General features: G+C 43.2%; 1 protein-coding gene across 3 annotated transcripts in view; it reads right to left on the minus strand.

The window, feature by feature from the left end:
• The window catches only part of CENPT (centromere protein T), a 561,799-nt gene that overhangs the window by 185,015 nt on the left and 351,015 nt on the right, over positions 1-25,769 (minus strand). For all 3 annotated transcript variants that reach the window (XR_013263258.1, XM_077457969.1, XM_077457960.1), the window contains one exon: positions 410-506. Coding sequence is in view for 2 of the 3 variants with exons in the window: in XM_077457969.1 (XP_077314095.1) it covers positions 410-506 (97 nt within the window). In the remaining variant the exon portion in view is untranslated. The remainder of the gene's footprint in view (positions 1-409; positions 507-25,769) is intronic.

A 25,769-nucleotide genomic window follows, 5' to 3' on the forward strand; every position in this document is an offset into this window, starting at 1 on the left:
AAATAATAAGGTGGTCAAACAGCACAAATTGTAAAACACTCCTTTGCCTCTACAGAAATGTATGGTGACTGTTGTCCTCAAATATAGCAAGCCATCCCAAACATCATAAAAGCAGGGGGAGCAGAGCCTCATTGTGCAAAACAAATTAAAAGAAATACAGTAAAACACAATATAATGCAGTTACAATTTCACATGCCATCACCCACCAATAATGGAACTACCTATACTCATAAGGGGGTCGCACCACTTGCTTGGTGTGCTTCAGCTAAAAATGTATGAATTTCATACAGGACACTTTATTTAACCTACATTATTTGTTCATATTTATATCATTCTTAGTACTGTATAGCCAGGAAACTAACATAATATCTAACAGAAAACATGTGAAAAGAGAAAGAAAAACACTTACGTCAAACGGGCTTTCCTAATATAAGCTGGTGTGTCAATCAACGCTGAGATCATAGACTGCTTGTTAACTTTTGCTGGATACTCTGGACTGACTACATCTGTAAAGATATTTCACGGTGAAAAAAATCTTGTAGAGCTTTATCCAACATCTTTTAGATAGTATATTAGCAGAGTGCAACAAAGTGACAAATCTACAAAACCATATTTGAGAAGAGTATTTTAGTAACTTCATTTGTGAAATGGTCTAAGCTTCTGTAGGCTGTGGCCCTGCTGTTCACTGAGTGAAATCACAGAGAAAAATCACCCCTGCTGGAAGAACACCGTGATTTTTGCTAGCGGCTATAGCTGCTGGCAATAATCGCATATAAAAATAGGATATGCTGGTTGTACGAATGACTTGGGTACAATCAGCCTGCCCATAGATGGTTCAAATGTCATCTGGTCCCTGCTAAACAGGCAGAGATTTAAACCAGCCGGCTTTATGTGTAATAGCAACGTGTAACCAGACACCCTGGAACTGAAGCCAAATCAGTAAGATACTGTCATGTGACAATGTCAGAACTTTTTTGACAAAAAAAAAAAGCACCACCCAGTTCTCTGAGTTTCTAATTCTTTATTGCTAATAAAATTAGAACAGCAGGAAGATGAAAGGTAGCCAATGAAAACAATCCCGTTCATATAAGTATTAAAAAGCTGCACACGTTTAAGCCATCTATTTTGACTAATAATGTTCCTTATCTCGTTTAAAACCTTTCCAAGATTTTTTATATATGGCTTCACAGGAATTGTTTTCACTAGAATATTGGCACCAATGGGCACAGAACAGAAATGGGAATTCTTCAAAAAGACTGTTTGTGATCTCACGGCAAAGTATATTCCCATGGGCAATAAGTTTAAAAGGTTAAAAATAAAACCGATGTGGCTCACGGCCAAAGTTAAAAAAGCTATAAACTATAAAAAGAGCTTTTAAAAAATATAAAAATGAAGGAACGCTAGTGCCATTTAGATGTTACAAGGAATATAACAGAATATGTAAAAAGGAAATCAAGGATGCAAAAATTCAAAATGAAAGACAGATTGCAAAAGATAGTAGGACAAACCCCCAAAAAATTATTCAAATATATTAATAGTAAAAAGGTTAAGTCTGAGCATGTAGGCCCTTTGCAAAATAATCTGGAGTGGGCGACTGGGGACAAAGAGAGGGCTAACTTATTAAATACTTTCTTCAGCTCTGTGTATACAAAGGAGCATGGGGGAGCTCATGTCCATAATGGGGGTGGTACTGACGCAGCCCCAAATCCACAATGGCTCAAAAGTGATATGGTCCAGAAATATTTGGACAGAATAAAGGTGGATAAAGCACCTGGACCTGATGGCATCCACCCAAGGATCCTAAAAGAATTGAGCTCTGTAATTTCAAAGCCATTGTATCTAATTTTTAGGGACTCATTAATGACAGGAAGAGTACCCACTGGATTGGCGCAGGGCCAATGTGGTGCCTATATTTAAAAAGGGAACAAAGTCTTTACCAAGTAATTATAGACTCGTTAGTTTAACTTCTATAGTTGGGAAGATACTGGAGGGATTAATAAAAGACCACATAGACGAGTTCTTGCAGGAAAAAAATAATTTTGAGCAACAGACAGCATGGATTCATGAAAGACAGAAGTTGTCAGACAAACCTGATTTCTTTTTATGAGGTGGTAAGTAAAACCTTGGACAGAGGGGTGGTGGTGGACGTGATATATTTGGATTTTGCAAAAGCGTTCGATACAGTTCCGCACACACGGCTCATGTGTAAGGTAAAGTCTACAGGTTTAGAAATATCAGTTTGTAAATGGATAGAAAACTGGCTAAAAGACAGAATTCAGAGAGTAGTGGTTAATGATTCTTACTCTGAATGGTCTAAAGTTATCAGTGGTGTACCCCAAGGTTCAGTGTTGGGACCCTTACTTTTTAATATCTTTATAAATGATATTGGGTCTGGGATCAAAAGTAACATTTCCGTGTTTGCAGATGACACCAAGCTATGCAGTGGAATAACGACCTTACAGGATGTCTCCAATTTACAAGCCGACCTCAATACACTGTCTAATTGGGCGATTATGTGGCAGATGAGGTTTAATGTTGAGAAATGTAAAGTTATGCACTTGGGGGCTAAGAATATGCATGCATCATACATGCTAGGGGGAGTACAACTGGGGGAATCCACAGTGGAGAAGAATCTGGGGGTTTTGGTAGATCATAAGCTCAATAATAGCATACAATGCCAAGCTGCGGTTTCCAAATCGAGCAAAGTCCTTTCCTGTATTAAGAGAGGTATGTACTCCATTGAGAGAGATATTATTTTGCCCCTGTTAAAATCATTAGTAAAACCTCATCTGGAATATGCAGTTCAGTTTTGGGCACCAGTTCTCAAAAAGGATATCGGTGAACTGGAGAAAGTGCAGAGAAGGGCAACCAAACTGATAAGAGGCATGGAGGAACTCAGCTATGAGGAAAGATTAGAGGAACTAAATTTATTCACTCTTGATAAGAGGAGATTAAGGGGGGATATGATCAACATTTAAAAATATATAAGGGGTCCATATAGGGAACTTGGTGTCGAGTTATTCACTTTACAGTCAACAAAGAGGACAAGGGGGCACTCTTTACGTTTAGAGGAAAAGAGATTTCATCTCCAAATACGGAAAGGTTTCTTCACAGTAAGAGCTGTGAAAATGTGGGATAGACTCCCTGCAGAGGTCGTTCTGGCCAGCTCAGTAGATTGCTTTAAGAAAGGCCTGGATTATTTCCTAAGTGTACATAATATAACTGGGTACTAACATTTATAGGTAAAGTTGATCCTGGGAAAATCCGATTGCCTCTTGGGGGATCAATAAGGAATTTTTTTCCCCTGCTTTAGCAAATTGGATCATGCTCTGTTGTTTTTTTTTTTGCCTTCCTCTGGATCAACTGTGGGTATAGAATTGGGTATATGGGCTGGTATGATATTTATTATATATTTTTTTATTTTATTTTGTGGTTAAACTGGATGGTCTTTTTTCAACCTGACTAACTATGTAACTTCTTAAATGAGCCCTGAATAGGGGGATTATTTAGAAAATGTACATTGCATGGCGAAAAAAGATGTTGGCTCTCCAACTTCCTGCTGCCCTGATTATATCAGCATAAAAGGAATTATGGATTCTGAAGACAACCAGTTGGTGCTTTTTTTGTCAATTCAGATCTAATTGATTCAAAGGGGGTTCTCTTAAAAACAGTGAGCACAAGGTGACATAGGAGGTCGAACTGGGCGATTTATATAAGCATCTCTCTGAAGAAAAGTCTTCATTAATGATTGCAAGGTAAAAGGGTTCTGGAAGAAAATGGATAAGGCAAAAACGCGAAACTTGGGGGTGCTCTGGGCAAGACGCTGGTCAATACCAGACAGAAGAAATGTGAGTGATCGAGTATTCCCTGGGGTTGAGGTGGGTGTCTTCACACCATGCAAAGTAAGCATTCGATGTCAGATGGTAAATCTCTTGCTCTGAGAAAGCTGGGGAACAATAGCATCAGAAATGCTTCCATTCATTGGTCCTTAGATTTCAAAAACAATGCTGTTAAAGCCAGCGACTAAGAAGCAGGATGGAACAGGGGGCCTTGGGCCAGTAAGCCTGGTCTGTTTTCAAGAGGCTAAAGCTCATCTGCCACAAATCTGGGTATGTCTGTGTACCATATCCTTCTGGGCCAATCTGGTACAATGAGAATCACCAGGACCCTTTCCTCCTCTATCTTGAGCAACAATTAATGGAGGATTGTCACTAAATGAAAGGAATACATCAATTTAAATTGAATCTAAGGAATCAGAGTATCTACTGCTAAGGCTAGCAGATACACGGTCCTGGCTACATATTTTTTTCAACTTGTTGTTGAATCTGGAGATCGGGATGTTCACATCTGATTTTCCCGTTTCACCAGAGATTTTGAAAGATTTTGGGGTGAAGAGAAGATTCCCCCCCGGGTCTTTGCATTGGCAACTTAAGAAGTCTGCCTGCCAAATGTTGATGTGGAGAGTCAAGAGATGAAACATACAATTTTACGCTCAGGAGAGTATCAGTCTTGTTTCTCTTCTGTTTCACAATGGCTTTAGCTTGTATAAGCAGTATAAACAGCAAGCTTTTATGAAACTTTGAGAATAGTTTTGCAAAGCTTTCTGCGAGCTTTGAGCAGCTTTCTCTAAGCATTTAAAACGCCCTTGAGCAGATGATAGGAGTGTTGATGCTCACTTTAAACAAACTGCTACTTCAGCATGTGTTCAACAATCTTCAAGTATTGCTGAAGCCTGCTGGCAGCCTCTTTAAAGTTGCTATTAGCACACCTATTAGGATCTGTGTTCAACATTTAAAACAAGCTGAATAGTACTTTACAAGCTTGATGAAAGCTCTGCAAATGCTTTGAAAAAGCTTGCTGCTCACACCACTTATACAAGCTGAAGTCTGTCTCAAACAGGCCTTAGGAAAGCATTACTTCTCGTGCCACTGCTGTGGCAATGTGACAGCACCCTAACTAATCTTGAAGAAGAGACATGCAGTGTTGTCAATGTCTCATTTCCAGAATATCAATGGGGAGTTTTGATTCTGCTGGTGTACCATGGACATTTAGGGAGTTGTAAAACTCCACTCCAGCCGCTAATGTTAGCATCCATTGTCATCACCTTCCAGGGAATGTGAAGGAAAGACTTTCCCAATTCCAGGGCAGAACTGGATATGCACCATACCAGGGAGAGCTTTGTCTGGCTGACTGGAAAAACACATTGGACTATCCAGAGATTGGATTTGCTTTTTACACATGATGAGTATGTTGGATCACAGAGGTCTAGAGTGAAACTAGGGATGTGAGACATTCCCCTTGTCCAAGAGAAACCATGAAAGATCTTGTTGATCCAAGCCAGAATTTTTAGTACATAAATGTTTAGAGATTTCAAGTCCAGTATAGGGCTGGTTTTGGGACTGGGAATAGCTTTGAATAGTGGATATGTGCACTGACAAAAAATGTGTTTGTTTTCGTTTCATTCGTTTATTTCTTTTAAATTCAGAAATCTGTAAATTTCCAAATTATCGCAGTTGAAATTTCTGAATATTCTGATTTCCGAAATTTTCCAATTTCAGAATTTCCAAAATTCAGAATTTTCAACAATTCGGAAATTAATGAATTTGTCAAAATTTGTTAAAGAAAGAATTTGGAATTAAACAAATTTCACATGTCTATTGAATAGTACCCTTGAAACCATTCTTCTGAAGGAACTCGTACAACCACTCTTCGTGCCTGAAGTTGGTGCAAGGTGGTCATTAAGTCTGCTTTTATTTTTTGTCCAAAACTGGCATATTGGCAGACAAAACACAAGAATGGGGCAGAGATAAAAACTAAATTTTATCCCTCTTTGAAATGACAGATTGAACATCTCAGTGACAGGGCTGATTAGGCTATATTTATTATTAACCACTTCAATACTGGGCACATATACACCTTCATGCCCAGAACAATTTTCAGGTTTCAGCGCTGTCGCACTTTGAATGACAATTGCCGGTCACTGTACAAAAACTAAAATTTTATTATTTTGTTCCCACAAATAGAGATTTCTTTTGGTGGTATTTGATCTGGGATTTTTATTTTCTGCTAAACAAATAAAAAAAAAAGTTTTTTTGTTTCAGTTACAAAACTTTGTAAATAAGTTTTCTCCTTCATTGATGGGCACTGATAAGGCTGCACTGATGGGCACTGAAGCAGTGGTGCCAATGACGTGGCATTGATGGGCATGAATATGCGGCACTGATCTGCAGCACAGATGGGCACGATAGGCAACACAGATGGACACCGATAGGCATGAATGGGCAACGATAGGTGGCACAGATGGGATCTGATAGGTGGCATTGATGTACTTTAATGTATGGAACTGATGGATGCCAGAGTCAAGCAATAATGCCTACCAATCAGTGATGCCCATTGTGGGCACTGATTGGCATACCTGGTGGTCTAGGATGGCATATCTGGTGGGGATATCGCTGGTGGTCCTAGTGGCATCCCTGGTGGTCCAGTGTGGGCATCATTGGGGGGGGCTCCGCAGATAATCGATACAGACCCCCCCCGTCAGAGGAGCAGCTGATCAGATCCGATCCTATCTACTTGCACCTCACTCACAACAGAGCGAGTGACCAGCTCTTCCGGTTTACATCGTGATCAGCCGTGATTGGCTGATCGTGTGGTAAAGAGTTTCCATCACAGAGTCTTTATCGAGAATGTAGTTGCGGTGTGTCAGACTGACACACCGCAACAACGATCGCCTGGGGGTGCGCAACGGCTTAATATCCTGAAGACGTCATATGACGTCTTGTCAGTATACTGAAACCAGTTTGCCGCCGTCATTTTGCTATATGGCGGGCGGCAAGTGGTTAAACAAGTGTGATTTAAATTTACTTCTGTCTCAGTCTGATTCATGGTTTCTGACAGTAGGCTAAGGCCATGAATTCAGAAGATGCAGTCACTCCACCGCATGGATGAGTTTGCCATGACATTACAAATGCTCCCGAGTCACATGGCTCACCTGGAATCCCTCACTGTGGCTGCTCTGGTACAACTTGTGTTGCAGGCCGTCCCTGCTGCTGCTCCAGTCTCTGTGCAGGCCCCCGCCTTGAGTATTATGTCTGGTTCCGCTCTACTTCCCCAGCGATTTAGGGGCGATCCAGTCCAATGTACAGGGTTTCTCAACCAGGTTGTGTATTGTCTTGTTCAGTACCTGTGTAATGCCTTGTTGAGCATTAGTGTCAGGAAGCTAGTTGTTCAGTAATTTGGATGGTAAAATCCCCAATCCTCATTAAATTTAATAGGTACGATGCCTGGCGGGTGTGGAGCGGTGACTCATTGTACATCTTGCAGCATGTATGTGTTCCTTGATCATCCAATCAAGGGTGAATACTGCTGTGAAAAATGTAAGCACATTGTTTCCTTGTAAGCCCAGGTTCTGAATCTGGGGAAGCAACTGTCAGCACTGAGAAGTCCCCCCCATACTAAAGGAGAGCCGGGAATGTACACAGCAGGTGCCAGCACAGAGGCGGGTGGAGACGAAGAGGTGCAGGCACTAGGAAAAAAAAGAGTAGATGGGTGACAGGAAAGGTAGAGGGAGAAGTGCCAGGGAGGCCAATCCAGGGCTGGAGCACCCCAATAAGTACGCTTCATTGAGTGACATTGATGAAACCAGTCAGGGACCAGCACTGCTGGAGCTGAGGGACTCTCCTAACTCCTGGGGGAAGAACTCCTCCAGTGAGAGTGGGGGGAAGCAAAGGGGAAGGAAAGACAGTTGGTGGTAGGGGACTCAATTCTTAGAAGGACAGAGGCCAATCTGTAACAAAGACCTGAAGCACCGAACTGTATGTTTACTATCGGGTGCTCGGGTTCAGCACATCATGGATCTGGTGGACAGATTACTGGGAGGGGCTGGGGAAGAACAAGCTGTCATGCTGCATGTTGGCACCAATGACAAAGTCAGAGGCAGATGGAGTGTCCTAAAGAACGATTTTAGGGACTTAGGGGCTAAATTGAGGAAAAGGACCTCCAAGTTAGTATTATCAGAATACTACCGGTACATCGAGGCACACCAGAAAGGCAGAGGGAGATTAGGGAAGTAAACAAGTGGCTGAAGAGCTGGTGTAGTAAGGAGGGGTTTGGGTTCCTGGAGGACTGGACCAACTTCAGTCGACAACCAGTACTATAGAAGGGATGGACTGAACCCAAATAAGGAGGGTGCAGATCAGGTGGGAATGAAGATGGCAAAAAAGTTAGAGTTTTTTTTTAAACTAGGCGATGGGGGGGGTGACCTAAGGTAGAGATAGTCAGCACGGAACATATTCCAGAGGCTAGTATTGGAGGCATTAGTGGTAGGCTGACCAAAGCATATAAACCCAAGGCAAGTAAAGTATAGTAGCAAGTCCTAGTTGCAATCTCAGAACACCCAATAAGAGGATAATACTACGTGGCATGTTAACCAATGGCAGGAGCCTGGCAGACAAGATGGGTGAACTAGAGATACTGTTGTATGAGGAGGATTTGGATTTTGTGGGAATTTCAGAGACCTGGTTCAACAGCTCTCATGACTGGCTGGCAAACATTCAAGGGTATACCCTTTATATCAAGGATAGAGAGAGTAAAAAAAAAAGGAGGGGGGGGTTATGCCTATATTTCAAGAATAATGTACAAGTGAATGTGAGAGATGACATCAATAAGGGAGCTAGGGAGGAGGTGGAATCCTTATGGGTAGAGCTCCAAAGGGATGAAGCGAAGGGGAAAATACTGGGAGTATGCTATAGGCCCCCTAACCTGAGGGAGGAAAGGGAGTCAGATCTCCTATCACAATTTGGATAAGCAGCAAGGATGGGAAGTGTTATCACAACGGGGGATTTTAATTATCCAGACATAGACTGGGTGGAGGAAACCACACATTCATCTAAGGCTCATTCGTTCCTAAATGTCTTGCAGGACAATTTTATGGGTCAGATGGTAGACGCACCATCTAGAAATAAAGCATTACTGGATCGACTGATTACCAACAATACATACCTGATCACGGATGTGGAAATATGGGGCAATTTAGGCAACAATGATCACAGGTCAATTGGCTTCAGTATAAATCACACAAATAGGAAACATAAGGGGAACACAAAGACACTGAATTTCAAAACAGCCAACTTCCCTAAACTATAAACCTTGCTAGAAGGCATAAATTGGGATAAAATCTTAGGAACAAGGGACATGGAGGAAAGATGGGTTTGCTTTAAGACCCCTTTCACACCAGGGCATTTTGCAGGCGCTATAGCGTTAGAAATAGCGCCTGCAAAACGCCCTAAAGAAGCTGCACCATTGTGTGTAGTGTGAAAGCCCTGAGGACGCTCTTTGGAGCGGTGAAGGAGCGGTGTGTTTACCGCTCCTCCACCGCTGCTGCCCATTGAAATCAATGGGGCAGCGCTGTAATGCCGCCGGCAAAACGCCGCTATTGCGCCGTATTGCCGGCAGTTTTAACCCTTTCGCGGCCGCTAGCGGGGGTAAAAGCGCCCCGCTAGCGGCCGAAATGCGCTGCAAATCCGCCGGTAAAACGCCGCTAAAAATAGCAGCATTTTACCGCCGACGCAAGGTGCGGTGTGGTGTGAAAGGGGTCTTAGAGCATATTAAATAAGGGAATTAGCCAATGCATTCCATTGGGTAACACATTGAAAAGAGCCAACAAAAGTTTTGGGTGGCTTAACTCCAATGTAAAAATGCATATAAAAGCAAAGAAGAAGGCCTTAAAAAAAAATAGAAGGTTGAGGGATCGTCAGCATTTAGACTTTATAAAGAATGCAACAGGAAATGTAAGGGTGCCATGAGGACGGCTAAGATAGCATATGAAAGACACATAGCGGAAGACAACAAAAAAAAAAATCCCAAGAAGTATGTAAACAGTAAAGGAGGACAGACCATATTGGCCACATAAAGAATGAGCAAGAACATCTGCTTACAAAGGATAGGGAGATGGCGAGGGAATTTGATTTATTCTTCCTCGGGAATCGAGGGACTTCAGTAACCAAAACTGTAGTGTTTATCCTCATCAAATATCACAGGAAGCACCTTCATAGTTAACAGAAGACAGAATTAAAATTAGATTTGGGAAACTTGACATTAACAAATCACCGAGACCAGGTGGCTTGTACCCGAGGGTACTTCGGAAACTCAGTCAAGTAATTGCCAGACCATTGTTCATAATTTTTACGGACAGTCTACTGACTGGAATGGTACCAGCTGATTGTAGAAAATCCAAAGTAGCATCAATATTTACAAGAGGGCCCAAAATACATCCTTGGGAATTACAGACCAGTTAGCCTAACATCAATAGTATGTAAACTCTTGGAGGGGATGATGAGGGACTATATACAAGATTTTAGTAATGAGAACAGCATCATTAGCAGTAATCAGCATGGATTCATGAAGAATCGTTCTTGCCAAACAAATCTATTAACGTTTTATGAGTTGAGTTGCCATCTAGATAAAGGAAGGCCCGTAGATGTGGTGTATCTGGATTTTGCAAAGCATTTGACATAGTTCTCCATAAACGTTTACTGTACAACATAAGGTCCATTGGCATGGACCATAGGGTGAGTACATGGATTGAAAACTGGCTACAAGGGAGAGTTCAGAGGATGGTAATAAATGGGGACTGGGGAGTACTCAGAATGGTCAAGGCTGGGTAGTGGGGTCCCTCAGGGTTCTGTTCTGGGATCAATCCTGTTTAATTTGTTCATAAACGACCTGGAGGATGGGGTAAACAGTTCAATCTCTGTATTTGGGGACGATACTAAGCTAAGCAGAGCAAGAACTCCTCCACAGGATGTGGAAACCTTGCAAAAAAGATCTGAGCAAATTAATGGGGTGGGCAACTACATGGCAAATGAGGTTCAATGTAGAAAAATTAAGATAATACATTTGGATGGCAAAAATATGAATGTAATCTATCCACTAGAGGGAGAACCTCTGGGGAAAACTAGGATGGAAAAGGACCTGGGGGTCTTAGTAGATGATAGGCTCAGCAATGGCATGCAATGCCAATCTGCTACTAACAAAGCAAACAGAATATTGGCATGCATCAAACAGGATCAACTCCAGAGTTAAAATGATAATTCTCCCGCTCTACAAGACTCTGGTCTGGCCGCACCTGGAGTATGCTGTCCAGTTCTGGGCACAAGTCCTCAGGAAGGATGTACTGGAAATGGAGCGAGTACAAAGAAGGACAACAAAGCGAATAAAGGGTCTGGAGGATATTAGTTATGAGGAAAGGTTGCGAGCACTGAACTTATTCTCTCTGGAGAAGAGACATTTGAGAGGGATATGATTTCAATATACTGTACAAATACCATACTGGGGACCCCACAATGGGGATAAAAACATTCGCAAAAAGGGAGTTTAACAAGACCCGTGGCCATTCATTAAATTTAGGAGAAAAGAGGTTTAACCTTAAACTACATAGAGGGTTCTTTACTGTAAGAGTGGCAAGGTTGTGGAATTTCCTTCCACAGGCGGTGGTCTCAACGGGAGCATTGATAGTTTCAAGAAACTGTTAGATAAGCACCTGAACGACCATAACATACAGGGATATACAATGTCATACTGACATATAATCACACACATAGGTTGGACTTGATGGACTTGTGTCTTTTTTCAACCTCACCTACTATGTAACTATGCTGCCCCAGGTGTTTCACTTGGATAGAAGCAAAAGTAGGATTTGTGATATCTTTGCTTTCTGAGAGAGTCTTGGCCTGGGAAAATCCTCTATGAGAGATGCAAAAACCTTTTGCCTTGAGTTATCCTGAGTTTGTGGCTTCTTTTTACATTTGATGCACTTGGGCTTTGCCCATCTCTCTGCAGATGAGAGAATCCTTAAGAGGAGGGAGAGCTTGTGCCTTTAATGCGGCCAGGCAGGTGACTTTTTGACCTACCCGTCCAGGGAACGCCCAAACCTTGTCCTTGTCACAGACAGACCTTAGGTGGCGTGGTTTCATCCCGTTATGCTGGAGGATAAGCCTCTGGTTTCAGTTACCCTTTCTTGGCCTGAGCCGTCCTTTGAGATGCAGGTTCTAATTGACTCTGGGGCTGCAGGCCTGTACATTGATGCTGCCTTTGTATCGAACCACTCGATTCTGCTGCAGCTGCGTGACACTCCACTTGCCATTGAGGCTCTTGATGGGAGACCTCTACAGCCTGCCCATGTGACTCATGAGAGTGTTCTGTTGTCCATGGCCATAGGGGCTCTTCACCACGAGAATAAAATTCCAAGTTATTTCCTCACCTAAGTTTCCCCTGGTTATTGGTTACCCTTGGTTACAGAGGCACAACCCCTCTTTTGATTGGTTCCATGCTGAGATTCTCTCCTGGTCGCCACAATGCAGTAAGACATAAGATCTTGTGCACCTCTTCACTCTACTCCGTGCGGGAGGAGTACCGCAAATTTAGCGATGTCTTTGACAAAGGCCAAGCCGGTAGTTTGACTCGACACCAGTCGTATGATTGTGTAATTGACCTTCAACCTGGTGCCATATACCCTCGTGGCCCGAGTTTAAACTTTGTCAGTTTTGGAGGATAAGGCCATGGAGGAGTATGTTGCAGACGCACTTTCTCAAGGTTTCATCCGCAAATTCTCATCTCTTGCTGGTGCTGGCTTCTTCTTCGTGAAGAAGAAGAGTGGTCAACTGAGACCTTGTATTGATTATAGGGGTCTCAATCATTTCATGATTAAGAATGTCTATCCGATACCATTGATTACAGAGTTATTGGACCGCCTCAAGGGAGCAAAGATTCACATGCAGCTTGATTTGAGAGGGGCATATAATCTCGTGAGGTTTAAAGAGGGCGACAAGTGGAAAACTGTTTAATACCAGAAAAGGCCATCATAGTAACTCATAATGCCTTTTGGCCTTTGTAACGCTCCCTGCAGTTTTCCATGAATTTATTAACAATGTCCTCTGAGATTTGTTACAGTTATGTGTGGAGGTTTATCTCAATGATATCCTCATATTTTCTAAATGTCAGGGCTGGCTTAGCCCTTCCTTCTCTGGGCTGGCTGCTCAGCTGTTGGCTAATTGCCAGCTCTCTTCTCTTTCCACAGTTACCAACTGTTCCTGATGATGCTCGCCTGACCTGCCTACTTAAAGCCTTCCAACTCACTTGACCTCTGCCTTCGCTTTGGTCACATCACTAGAAACCATCTCCTGCAGTTTGTTTTAAGTCTGGCTTGCTGACATCCCTTCGGGCTCCTTATCCTGCTTGCGGTTGCTCTACTCGGATCCATGACTTCTGGCCTGGCTGACTACCCGATCTGGTTACTGGACTCTGGCTATGCTTGACTACGCTTTTTCTATTTACCTTTTTATTTTTATTAATAAACAAGTGTGATTTAATTGTACGTCTGTCTCAGTCTGATTCATGGTTTCTGACACCAAGTCCCTGGAGAGCCACCACACAGATTTCTGTCGTGTGCTTCAGAAAATAAGAGAGAACAATCTCTCTTGTAAATTGAAGTGTGAATTCCATTGTGAACAGGTTAAATTCCTGGGTTATGCAATTTCCACTGCTGTTTTTTTTGATGAACCAAGAGAAACTTTCAGCAGTCCTACAGTGGCCCAGACCCATGGGTTTACATCCTCTGCAGCTTTTTCTTGGCTTTGCCAACTAATATCAAAGTTTATTTGTAACTTCTCGTCTCTGGTCAAGCCCCTGACTGATATGACCAGAAAGGACGGTAACCCACAGAGTTGGACTCCAGCATCCATTAAGGCCTTTGAGAGTTTCCAGGCTGTCTTTGTTCCTGCTCCTGCGTTGGCACATCCTGATCATACGTTACCTTTTATCCTTGAGGTTGATGCTTCTGAGACTGGAGTTTGCGCCCTTCTGTTTCAACGTCCTACCTCTGAGCACACTATGCATCCTTGTGGTTACGTTTCCAAGAAATTGTCACCTGCGGAGTGCAATTATGAGATTGGTGACAGAGAGCTGTTAACAATCATTTTAGCCCTGAAAGAATGGAGACATCTCCTCGAAGGTACCACTGTGTCGGTTCTCATTCTTACTGACCATAAGAATCTCACATTCTTGTCTGAGGCTAAACGCCTCTCTCTCAGAAGGGTGTGATGGGCTCTTCTCTTGTCTAGTTTCAATTACATTGTCTCATTCTTACCTGGTACTAAGAATGTAAGGGCTGATGCCGTGTCACAACAATTTTCCCGCACTTCCAAGATGGAGTCGGTTCCAGTTCCTTCTGATTCCTCCTGATCATATTCTGGTTACGGTTTGCACCACTCTTTCTCCTTTGGGTGACAAAATTCTTGCTGTTCAGGTTCATGATCCTCCTGAGAAACCTTGTGACTGCTGCTTTGTCCCAGAGAGTCTCCATACTGCCGTGCTCCAGACTTACCATTCCACCAAGGCTGCTGGCCACCCTGGGAAGAATCAACTCTTTTGGGCAATTCTGGTGGCCTAGTCTATGTGCTGATATAACTGCCTTTGTAGCTGCCTGTTCCATGTGTGCTCAGAGTAAGAATCCACAGCACCTTCCAGTAGGCCTCCTACAACCCATACCCAATGGAGAGAGGCCCTGGACCCACCCGTCTATGGATTTCCTTGTGGAGTTATCCAACTCCCAGGGCAACACTATTATCCTTATGGTGGCTGACAGTTTTTTTTAAAATGTCTCATTGTATTCCACTTAAGAAGTTGCCCACTTCTAAGGGCCTGGCTGACATTTTTGCTCAGGAGCTCTTTCTCTTACATGGGCTACCCCAAGTGATTGTCTCAGACTCGGGTAGTCAGTTTGTGCCCCAGTTCCGACGAGCCTTTTGTGCACAGTTGGTAATTCAGCTTGCTTTCTCCTCTAAGTATCACACACAGTCTAATGGGGCTGTAGAATGAGCCAATCAATCCTTGGAGCAATTCCTATTTCTGACCATCGTAACAACTGGTCAGAACTCTTACCATGGGTGGCGTTTGCCCACAATATTGCCCTGAATTCTGCCTCCCGATTTTCCCTGTTTATGGCGAACTATGGATTCCAACCTTTCATCTTGCCTGACTCATTTGTTCCGCAGGGTATTTCCACGTTAAAAGCATGTCCATAGTCTTCGTTCCACTTGTGCACAAGTCCAGAAGGCTTTGCGACATGCTAATGATAGGTACAGACTATGCTGACCTGCCTGTGCCTTCCTACCAGGTTGAGGACAGGATCTGGCCGTCACCTCGCAACCTCTGACTGTGTTCCCTCTCTGAAGTTCGCACCTCGGTTTATTGGGCCTTTCCGTATTCTTTGCAGGATTAACTCAGTGGCTTAAACATTAGACCTTCCTTCTAATATGCATATCTCAAATGTATTTCATGTCTCCTTATTAAAACCTATGGTCTGCAACAGCTTTACCACCTCTGCGCCTCGTCCTCACAGTCCATTGTTGACTCCCGTAGGTTCTATGGGTGCATACAGTACCTGGTGCATTGGAAAGGGAACACTTCCTTCTCTGAGCTGGACACTCAGCTGTCGGCTAATTGCCAGCTTCTATCTCTCCACAGTGACTCACCTGTTGATGATATGCTGCTCGTCAGTCCTGCCTACTTAAGCTGTCTAGTGATCTCTGCCTTCACCTTGGTCACATCTCTAGAGACGCTCTCCTTTGTTCCTGTTAAAGACTTGCTTGGCTTACATTCCTTCTGGCTCCAGATCCTGCTTGCTGTTCTACTATGCTGTGCTCTGGCTCCCTGATGTTTTGGCTTGCCTGACTATCCGTTCCAATTCATGATCTCTGGCTATGTTTTAACCACGTTAACTTGGTTTACCTTTTTTTATTATTATTAAACAAGTGTGATTTAATTGTACTTTTCAGTCTGATTCATGGTTTCTGACACTCAGATACAAACAGGTGCAAATGCCAGATGCTGTCCCCTACTCAAAAGAGCAAGTGTGCCCCTTCATTGTGAAGAGAGCTTATAGCCAGGCTTTGTTGGGACTTAGATGTCCAGGGTTTATGACAAAAGTATGTGTTAAGGCTGGGCTTTGAGGTCTGATTGGTTGTTTGGTCTGGGTAGAGCAAAAATACCCCTTTTCGCTGTGCAGAAGTATATTATAGGTACTTATAAAGTGCTGTCAATTTAAGCAGCACTTTACATATATATTGTACATTCACATCAGTCCCTGCCTTCAAGGAACTTACAATCTAATGTCTCCAACTCACATTCACATATACTAGGGCCAATTTAGACAGGCACCAATTAACCTATCAGCATGTCTTTGGAGCGTGAAAGGAAACCCAAGCAGGCACAGGGAGAACAAGCAAAATCCATGCAGGATGTGGTGCCTACCTGAAGGAGTAGGGGAATTTGTCAAGGGATTCTCCCAATAAGCATCCACGTTCAAAGGGTATGCATAAAAGATGCTACTTTCAAGACTACAAGTACAATTTTTTTATACCCACATACAGATATTAATAATCTAAAACCATATATGTAAAGCACTAGTTCACAAACATAGGTGTCCCTTTAACCCTTTGACAGCCAGGTTTGTACGTTGTACGGCGTGGGGGGGGGGGGGATCACACAGCCACCGGGAGTGTGGAACTGACAAGAAACTGCGTGTCAGATGAGAGCATTCGGGTGGCTCCACTGCCTCTCGATTGCTCTCACACCCCCCCCCCCCAGTGCCGGCACGTCCCCCCAACGTCTCGCCCCACCATGCTTACTGGTCTCCGCTTGCCCATGGCAGGTGCCGGTGTGTAGAGGGGAAGGAGAAGAGTGAAGTGGACACATGTCCAGTCTCCTCCCCTTCTTCTTGTGACCCGGAAAGTGACGTCTCTGATGTCACTTCCGGGCCAAGCTCTCAGTATCCCTGGCTCGCTTTGCTGAGAAAGGATGCTTTGCAATGCAATCTGCTTTGCAAAACATTCAGTGGAGTAGAGGGAGACATGCAAGGTCTTTTAGACCATGCATATCTCAATAAAGAGAACCTGTCACCTAAAAATCACCACGTTTGCCACCTATTTGATAAAAAAAAAGTAAAGTAACAAAAACACCTAAGCACAAAATTTTTTGAGGCCCCCCACATACACAAGCACAAATGCAAACACGTGGCGAGGCACCTACGCGTGAAAACATTGCTTGCAATACACAGGATATATATCGGTGTGTATGCCAGAGTGAGAGCAATCATTTTATTTTTTTTTTTTTTTTTTTTCAAGAACTTTTACACACCAAACATAAATACAATTTCATTATATACGTATCACAAAACATATCCCAGATATATATTGTTTCATTTTGCATCCACTTATACTAAAAAACACAAACAAAAAAAAATCAATATAGTTAGTCTCTCTCTCCTCCCTCCCCCCTCCCGATTCTCCCTCCACAAGTACACTGCCATATTCTCTAGTGAATACAAAAAGGGACCAAACCTCTCCACCTCACCCTGCGTAACTGTAATCAGCTACTTTTTTAAACCACAATGAGGTTTGAGGGGGGTATTCTCTGATTCCATAGGGCCAGAATACAAGCCTTTGCTGCATTCAAAAGATGAGCGACCAAAGAGTTTTGGTACCTACATTTTGGAAAATCTGAGATGTGGAGGAGATATCTAGCTGGGTCAGATCCCAAGTCATAACCTTTTAACTGTCTAATAATATTTTGCACTTTGCCCCAAAAATCTGATAAGTTTGGACATGACCAAAAAATGTGTAGCATATGACCCACTGACTCTCCAGTGCCAATATGTGTCTCTTCTGAATAGATTTTCTGTATTAATGATAGAACTTTATACCATTTTGTAAGAATTTTATAAAAACTCTTGATGGTTACTAGCTGTAGAAGAATAATGGGCAAAATATAGGATTTGGTTCCATTGCTTTTTAGAAAATGTTGTATGTAGGTCTCTTTCCCATTTCTCAAGAAATCTAGGAACATACTCTTCGGGAGGATCTATTAATATTTTATATACCTCTGATACCCCATGGGAAGTAGGTTGTCTATCAGAAATTTTCCATTGGCGTATTTAGACAATCCGATCTCTCACTCCTGAATAAGGGAGCAGAAAAAGTGAGTAAGCTGTTGCAACAGCTACGGATCCAGTGGCGGGTTGAACATACACTGTATTTCTGCCGCCGTTTTCATCCTTGATCCCTCAAGATAATCGCCTAATCTTATTTTACCATCTCCCATAGCTTGTTTAAAGCTACTATCTGTATACCCTGGGGGGATTAGAGGATTCCCCAGAATTGGATAGAGCCGGGTGATTTCCCCCTCCACTTCTAAAAATAGATTACTTTGTTGGATTACGGCAAGCATCAAATTGGGATCTTTGTACACAATTGTTCTATTGAGACCCAGGTTTTTTGCCCCTCATCTCTACACCAGGCTAATACCCTGGCGAGATGTACTGCTTTGTAATATTTTATTTGATCCGGGAGCGCCCTACCACCTTGGGTTTTTGCCATTGTCAGATAATGAAAGGCTAGTTGAGAAGGTTTTTTTACCCAGACAAATCGAATGAAGGTGCTATGCACTGATTTCAAAAATGACTGGAATCACTATTGGTAATGTCTGAAAGAGATATAGTAATCTTGGTAAGATATTCATTTTAAGGGTGGCATTCCTGCCCATCCAAGTGTAGGGACCTTTGTTCCATCTTTCCAAATCTACTGAGAGTTCCCGCAATAATGGAAGTTTGCATGAAAAACCTCATCTATTTAAGAGGTCTATTTTACCCCAAGGTATGTCAAAGATGACGATGGCCATGGGAAAGAGAAAAAAGATTGAAGAGCCTGTATTTGTTTATTTGACAAGGTAATATTTAATATTTCAGATTTTTGGATGTTAATTTTGAAATTCAACACTTTACTATAGCGATCAAACTCCTTCAATAGATTAGGTAACGTAGTTTCTGGTGATGTGATGAAAAAAGAGCAATAATTCTAACACCAGACCTCCTCCATAACACTAAACTGATACTAATAGGAGGCATTTGAAGCGTCGTCTATAGAAAAAATAGGGTACTCAAGTTTTTACTCGGTGCAACCTCTGCTTTTATATTTTCCCAAATATGTGGGCAATTTATTGTATTTGTTTGCCCTATAATTCACGTTAGTGTGTTTTTTTACTTAAATCTTTTGCTTCCCAGACCTTTGTGGCAATATCGTGTGACATAAATTGCAACTACCACTATTTTTTTCTCCAGGCTGTCTGCTTTCAGAAAATATATATTTGTGGGTTTTGTGTAATCGTCAGGCCTTAAATGATTGTTTAACCACTTGGTTCCCACACTACGTCTATTGACGTCATGGGCTTTCAGTGGTTATATCTAAATGATGCCTGAGGCCACAGACATCATTCAGATATTGCCGTTTTCAGCTGGCGATTCCCTGCACCATAAGAACGATCATAGCGGCTGTTCCGCCGCTTGATCGTTCTTACGGGCGGCGGGAGGGGACGCCCCCCCCTCCCGCCGCCCTCCGGTGCTTCTACCGACTCACCGTTTCCATCGGTGAGTCGGTCACAGGATCCGCCGGCCCCAGCAAGTAACCATAGAGATTTCTGGCGGACTAGATTGTCCCTGGAGTCTCTATGATCGTTCGGAGGCCGGGCGCAATGTTATGACGTCACGCCCGGCCTCGGTATTCAAATTAACGGCGCCAATCTGGCTAGGAAGCCAGGATCGTTTTTTTTTTTTTTTTAATTCTTCCCAGCCTAGAGGTGAGATATGGGATCTTATTGTACCCCATATCTCACTGTAAATATGTCCGATCATGCCATATTCCTATTACAAGGGATGTTTACATTCCTTGTAATAGGAATAAAAGTCATCAATTTTTTTTTATTTTTTTTTTTTAGTTTTACATAAAAAAAAAAATTAACAATAAAAAAAATAAAAATGTAAAGCGCCCCTGTCCCCATGAGCTCGCACATAGAAGCGAACGCATACGTAAGTCCCGCCCACATATGAAAACTGTGTTCAAACCACACATGTGAGGTATCGCCGCAAACGTTTGAGCGAGAGCAATAATTCTAGCCCTAGACCTCCTCTGTAACCCAAAATATGTAACCAGTAAAAAAATTTAAAGCGTCGCCTATGGGAATTTTTAAATACCAAAGTTTGGCGCCATTCCACGAGCGCGTGCAATTTTTAAGCGTGACATGTTGGCTATCTATTTACTCGGCGTATCCTCCTCTTTCACATTATGCAAAAAAATTGGGCTAACTTTAATGTTTGTTTTTTTTTAAGCATGAAACTTTTTTCTGAAAAAAACGTGTTCGAAAAATTGCTGCGCAAATAACGAGCACCATTGTATTCTCTAGGGTCTTTGCTAAAAAAACATATATAATGTTTGGGGGTTCTATGTAATTTTCTAGCAAAAAATTTGGAATTTTACATGTAGGAGAGAAATGTCAGAATTGGCCTGGATGCGAAGTGGTTAAACAAAAAATAGATTTTTTTTTTATAACAGCTTACCTGTAAAATCCTTTTCTTGGAGTACATCACGGGACACTGGGCCACAGTAATAACTGTATGGTTTATATGGCATCTTCAGGTGATGGACACTGGCATACCCTAAAAAGGAAGTTCAATTCCCAATATAACCCCTCTCCTTACCGGGAGTACCTCAATTTTGTAGCAAAACAATAAACGTGTAACCAGAAAGAAGGGAGGGACCTCTGTGATGTACTCCAAGAAAAGGTAAGCTGTTATAAAAATCCTATTTTCTTTATTGTACATCACAGGAAACAGAGCCACAGTAATAACTGTATGGGATGTCCCAGAGCAATGCCACCTTAGGGGAGGGGACACAAACAGTAGTAGGATGCAATCAGACCTGAGGACCTATACTGCCGCCTGCAGCACACTGCGCCCAAAGGCAATATCCTCATGCCGTATTACATCCATCTGACAGAATATGGTAAATGTATGGACTGAAGACCAAGTTGCGGTCTTGCAGATTTGAGCCGTGGAGGCTTGGTGATACACTGGCCACGAAGCACTAACAGCCTTGCTGGAGTGCGCTTTGACCTGAAAAGGTGGAATCTTCCTCTTCAAGCCATAAGCTTGAATAATTACCTACCAAATCCATTTGACAATAGTGGATTTCGATGCTGCCTGTCCATTCCTAGGACCATCAGGCAACACGAACAAAACATCTGTTTTCCGAATCTGAGCAGTCGCCTTCAAATAGAGCTTCACTGCTATCACTACGTCCAAAGAATGTAGTGACTTTTCTTCTTTAGAACAGGGCTCTGGAAAAAAACGAAGGTAAAACAATCCTGGTTTAGGTGAAAACCTGAAACCACCTTTGGTAGAAAGCTATGATGAGAACACAATACTACTCTATCCTTGTGAACAATTAAATATGGCTCTTTACAAGAAAGAGCCGCCAACTCGGATACCCTTCTTGCAGAAGAAATGGCTGCTAGAAAAACTAGCTTGCTTTGTCAAAAGGACCAAAGGAATATGTCATATCGGCTCAAAAGGCTGTTTCTGTAATGCAGACAGAACTAAATTCAAGTACCAAGGGTTCAGGGGTGCTCTAAGTCGCATTACCCCCTGTATAAAGTTTCGGACCAAAGAATGCAAAGCAAGTAGACATTGAAACAATACTGATAAGGCCGAGGCCTGGCCCTTGATGGCACTCAAAGCCAGTTTCATGTCTAGCCCCATTTGCAGAAAGGCAAGAATTCTACCTATGACATACTTCCTATGATGGCAACCCCTGGATTCACACCAAGAAACATATGCCTTCTAGACTCTATAATAAGTGACTCTGGAAACTGGCTTCCTTGCATTAATCAAGGTAGGTATCACTGAGCCTGAAAACCCACGGTTCTATAGAATGTGGGTTTCAATAGCCAAACCCTTAAATTTAGCATTTGTAAAGTAGTATGGAACACTCGTCCCTACGATAGGAGGTCTGTACCTGGTGGTAGGGTCCATGGAGCCCCTACCACCATCTTTACTATTTCTGCATACCAAGATCTTCTGGGCCACAAGAACTACCGACTTTCTTTCCCACTTGATCCCACAAGGAAGTTGAGGTAGCAGCAGAATAGGAGGGAATGCACTGATTCCACAAGGTCATCAACGCATCTGTTCCGCATGCAAGTGGATCCCTTGTTCTTGACGTGAAGCTGGACACAAACAGATCTACATCCGGGATCCCCCATCTTTGGCATTTAGCCAGGAAGAGGTCAGGGTGAAGGGACCATTCCCCTGGGAACAACTGCAGGTGACTTAAGTAGTCTGCCTGCCAGTTCTCTACCCCTGCAATTAAGATTGCCGATATGCACGGTACATGTTTTTCTGCCCAGGTTGGGATATGGTTTACCTCTCCCTGGGCTGCCTGACTTCTGGTGAACCATTGGTGATTTATATAAGACACTGCTGTGGCATTGTCTGATTGAATCATGACAGGAGAATTCTGCAACCTGAGTGTCCAGGCCCTTAGGGCTAGACGCTCTGCCAGAACCTCTAGAAAGTTGATGGGCAAGGTCTTTTCGGTTCCAGACCATTTCCCTTGGACACATGCTTCTTCCACAATTGTTCCCCAACCTAAAAGGCTGGCATCTGTTACCACCTTCCAGGTAACCGGTAAAAAGGATTTTCCCTTCTGCAGATTCTTGGATATCCTCTACCAACTGAAGCTCTGGCGCATTGAAAGTCTAGTGCCAGAATCTTCTTGTTCCAGGCCGATAGGATACTGTTTTGCAGCAGTATAAAATGGAATTGAGCATAGGTAACTGCTTCGAATGAAGCCACCATCTTCTCCAACAACTTCATACAAAGGCGAATGGAGGGACCCTTCTTTGCCCTGACCCCCTGAACCAGCTCCTTTATTGCTCTGATCTTTGCCTGGGGTAAAAACACCTTCTTCTGGGCTGTATCTATGACCAGACCCAAGTACTCTAATCTTCTTACTGGCTTTAAAGAAGATTTCTCTAGGTTGAGGATTCATCTTCCCCCTCCCACAGTTCCTCCATTTGAGGATCCTGGGTGGTAGAAGGGGACCTAATGCATTTCTTCCCCTCTGCGAAGATGTAATCTAATCTTTCCTCTAAATCACTCATAGCGGAGGAGAAAGCCTGCTCAGTTTTATAGACAGGGGCTGAAGTGTCGGAAGCAATTGCAGCTCCTGATGGCCCTGATGGCTAATTTTGACCAGCCTCCTTAGATCGGGATGGTGTAGCAGAGGGAGGGTCTCAAGGACCTGAGGGTGACATCTTTGTGCCCTTGGTTTTTGTGGCATTTAAACCACTTCCTCTGGTCATAGTGCCGAGAAAAAACGCAGAGGTACTACCAAAAAATGTACCCACTGAGCAATAGTCCAGCAACTGCGCTGCTATTGTATATGTGCCTGGGAATGCCTGTGTCACCCACTCACATGACATCACATGCACTCTGTACCCCTCCTTTAGCTGTATGCACCTGAAAAAAGGTGCATTTTATAGCTATTCAGCCTGCGTTGTGCGCACTGACGCACGCCAACATCGCTTAGCCCCACCCTTTTCTCCGACCACCCACCGTGCCCCCCTCATCTATTTTAAAATAGATTGTTTTCCTGCGTGAGCGGGCTCCGATCCTGACCAGATCGCATGGAGAACTGAGGTGAAGGAGATCTGCCAAAGGAAAACACCATAATGGAGGCGGGAGTGGCGTGGCACACCACCATGCTCACTTTGCCTGGAGTAAAGCTATCCAGTTGGGGGGACATTCCTAGGAGAAAAAAAAAACCTTTCCCATGACTTTACCTGGAGCTTTGGGCTGGAAGAAGCGTGCAGCTTGTACACAGAGCGAGACTGATAAGCACAGAACAGGTACGTGCTCTTGACAGCCCCCGGTGGCGACTATAGGCATGACATTTACTTAAAGGAGAAGCAAAAACATAACTTCACCCTCAACAAAAAACACCTCAACAGAGGAGTTGCCATCTTAAACGGCCGCCATCAAAACCAGCGGCCAACTTGTGCATCAAAAGATGCATTTACAAACAAACGTGTAACGGAAAGAAAGTGTAATTGCAACCTTACACAGCCACCTGCAAAACCTTGTGGTCAAAGCAAGCCTCCTAAGATGCGCATACATCAACTTTGTAGAATTTAGTGAAAGTGTTACCAAGTCGCCGCCTTACACACCTGGGAGACAGACACTTGATGTCGGAAAGCCCAGGAGGTCCCAATTGCTCTGGTGGAATGAGCCGAGACAAGAAAAGGGGGCACCCGACCCTTTAAGGCATAGGCCTGAACCACGATCGGTCTGACGGACTGCCAGATCATTTTTCGGGCCAGCCATCGAGAGAGACAGGGAGGGAGCCGTAGCAAACAGATACACCCGTAAAGCCCGGACCACGTCCAGGGAATGTAAGGCAACCACTTTCAGGTGTGTCAGCTTAGGACATAAGGATGGTAACATGATATCCTCATTTATATGGAATGCCGAAACCACCTTTGGAAGGAAAAGAGGGCTGCAGACGTAGCACCGCCTTATGCTTGTGGATGACCAGGTAGCGAGACTTGCATGACAAGGCAGTCAACTCAGAAACCCTCCTGGCAGATCTAATAGCCACTAGAAATATTACTTTCTGAGAAAGAGTGAACAAGGGAACCTCCCTAATGTTCTCAAACAGCAGTTTCTGAAGCGCCGATAGCACCAGATTCAGATCCCACGGAGGTAGCGGTGGTCGAACTGGAAGGATTATGCGTCGAACCTATTGCACAAAGGTACTCACCAATAAGTGAGTCACCAAGGGGCATTGGAAAAAGACAGCCAAGGCTGATATCTGTCCCCTGATGGTGCTTAATAGAGGTCGACCGATATGGGTATTTCTCTGGCAGATATTTAGAAATTGCGGCGGCCAATGCAGATTTTTTTAGGCCAATTTTATTTTTTCTTTCCTTCGTCTCATAAAATCTAACAGACCCATTTTACACTGGGGTGTGCGCTTTTGAGGCTAAAAATAGCACCCGTAACGTGCCTGCAAAACGGCTTCCCTGCAGTCTCAATGTGAAAGCCCGAGTGCTTTCACACTGAGGCGAGGTGATGCGCTGGCAGGATGTAAATAAAAAGTCCTGCAAGCAGCATTTTTGGAGCGGTGAAATGAATGGGCACTGCTGCCGAAGCGCCTGCAAAGCAATTCGGCAGTGGCACTTCACGGACACATTTAACCCCTTCCTCGGCCGCTAGCTGGGTTATAAGTGCCCTGCTAGCATCCGAATATCGCAGCTTAAATTACGGTAAAGCGTCGCTAAAACTAGCAGCATTTTACCATCAACGCCTGCCCGCTCCAGTGTGTAAGCAGCCTTAAGTAATAAGCGATACAGAAAATGTCTTACATTTAAACATTTATTAAACAAAACAAACCTACAGTCACTTCACTTGTATGTATAATTTATATAAAAAAAAAAAACGATATCTTAAATATTAAACAGGTAATCAAAACTTTTGGACAAAAAAAAATAAAAATGGGCTAACTTAACCGTTTTAGTTGCGTATCAAAAAAATAGTGATTGAAAGACCGCTGTGCAAATACCAAGTAAAATATTGCAACAACCGCTATTTTATTCCCTAGGGTCTCTGCTAAAAAAAATATATATATAATTTTTGGGGATTCTAAGTGATTTTCTAGCAGAAAATATTGGATTTTTACTTGTAAGCAACAAGTGTCAGAAAAGATTTAGTCTTTAAAGCGGAGGTCCACCCTAAAGTGGACCTTCCGCTCATTGGAACCCTCCCCCCCTCCGGCGCCACAATTGGCACCTTTCAGGGGGGAGGGGGGTGCAGGAACCTGTACAGT

This window comes from Lithobates pipiens, unplaced genomic scaffold, assembly GCF_037356315.1.
Source record: "Lithobates pipiens isolate NorthernLeopardFrog02 unplaced genomic scaffold, aLitPip1_a1.2 Scaffold_10, whole genome shotgun sequence".
Classification (NCBI taxonomy): Eukaryota; Metazoa; Chordata; class Amphibia; order Anura; family Ranidae; genus Lithobates; species Lithobates pipiens.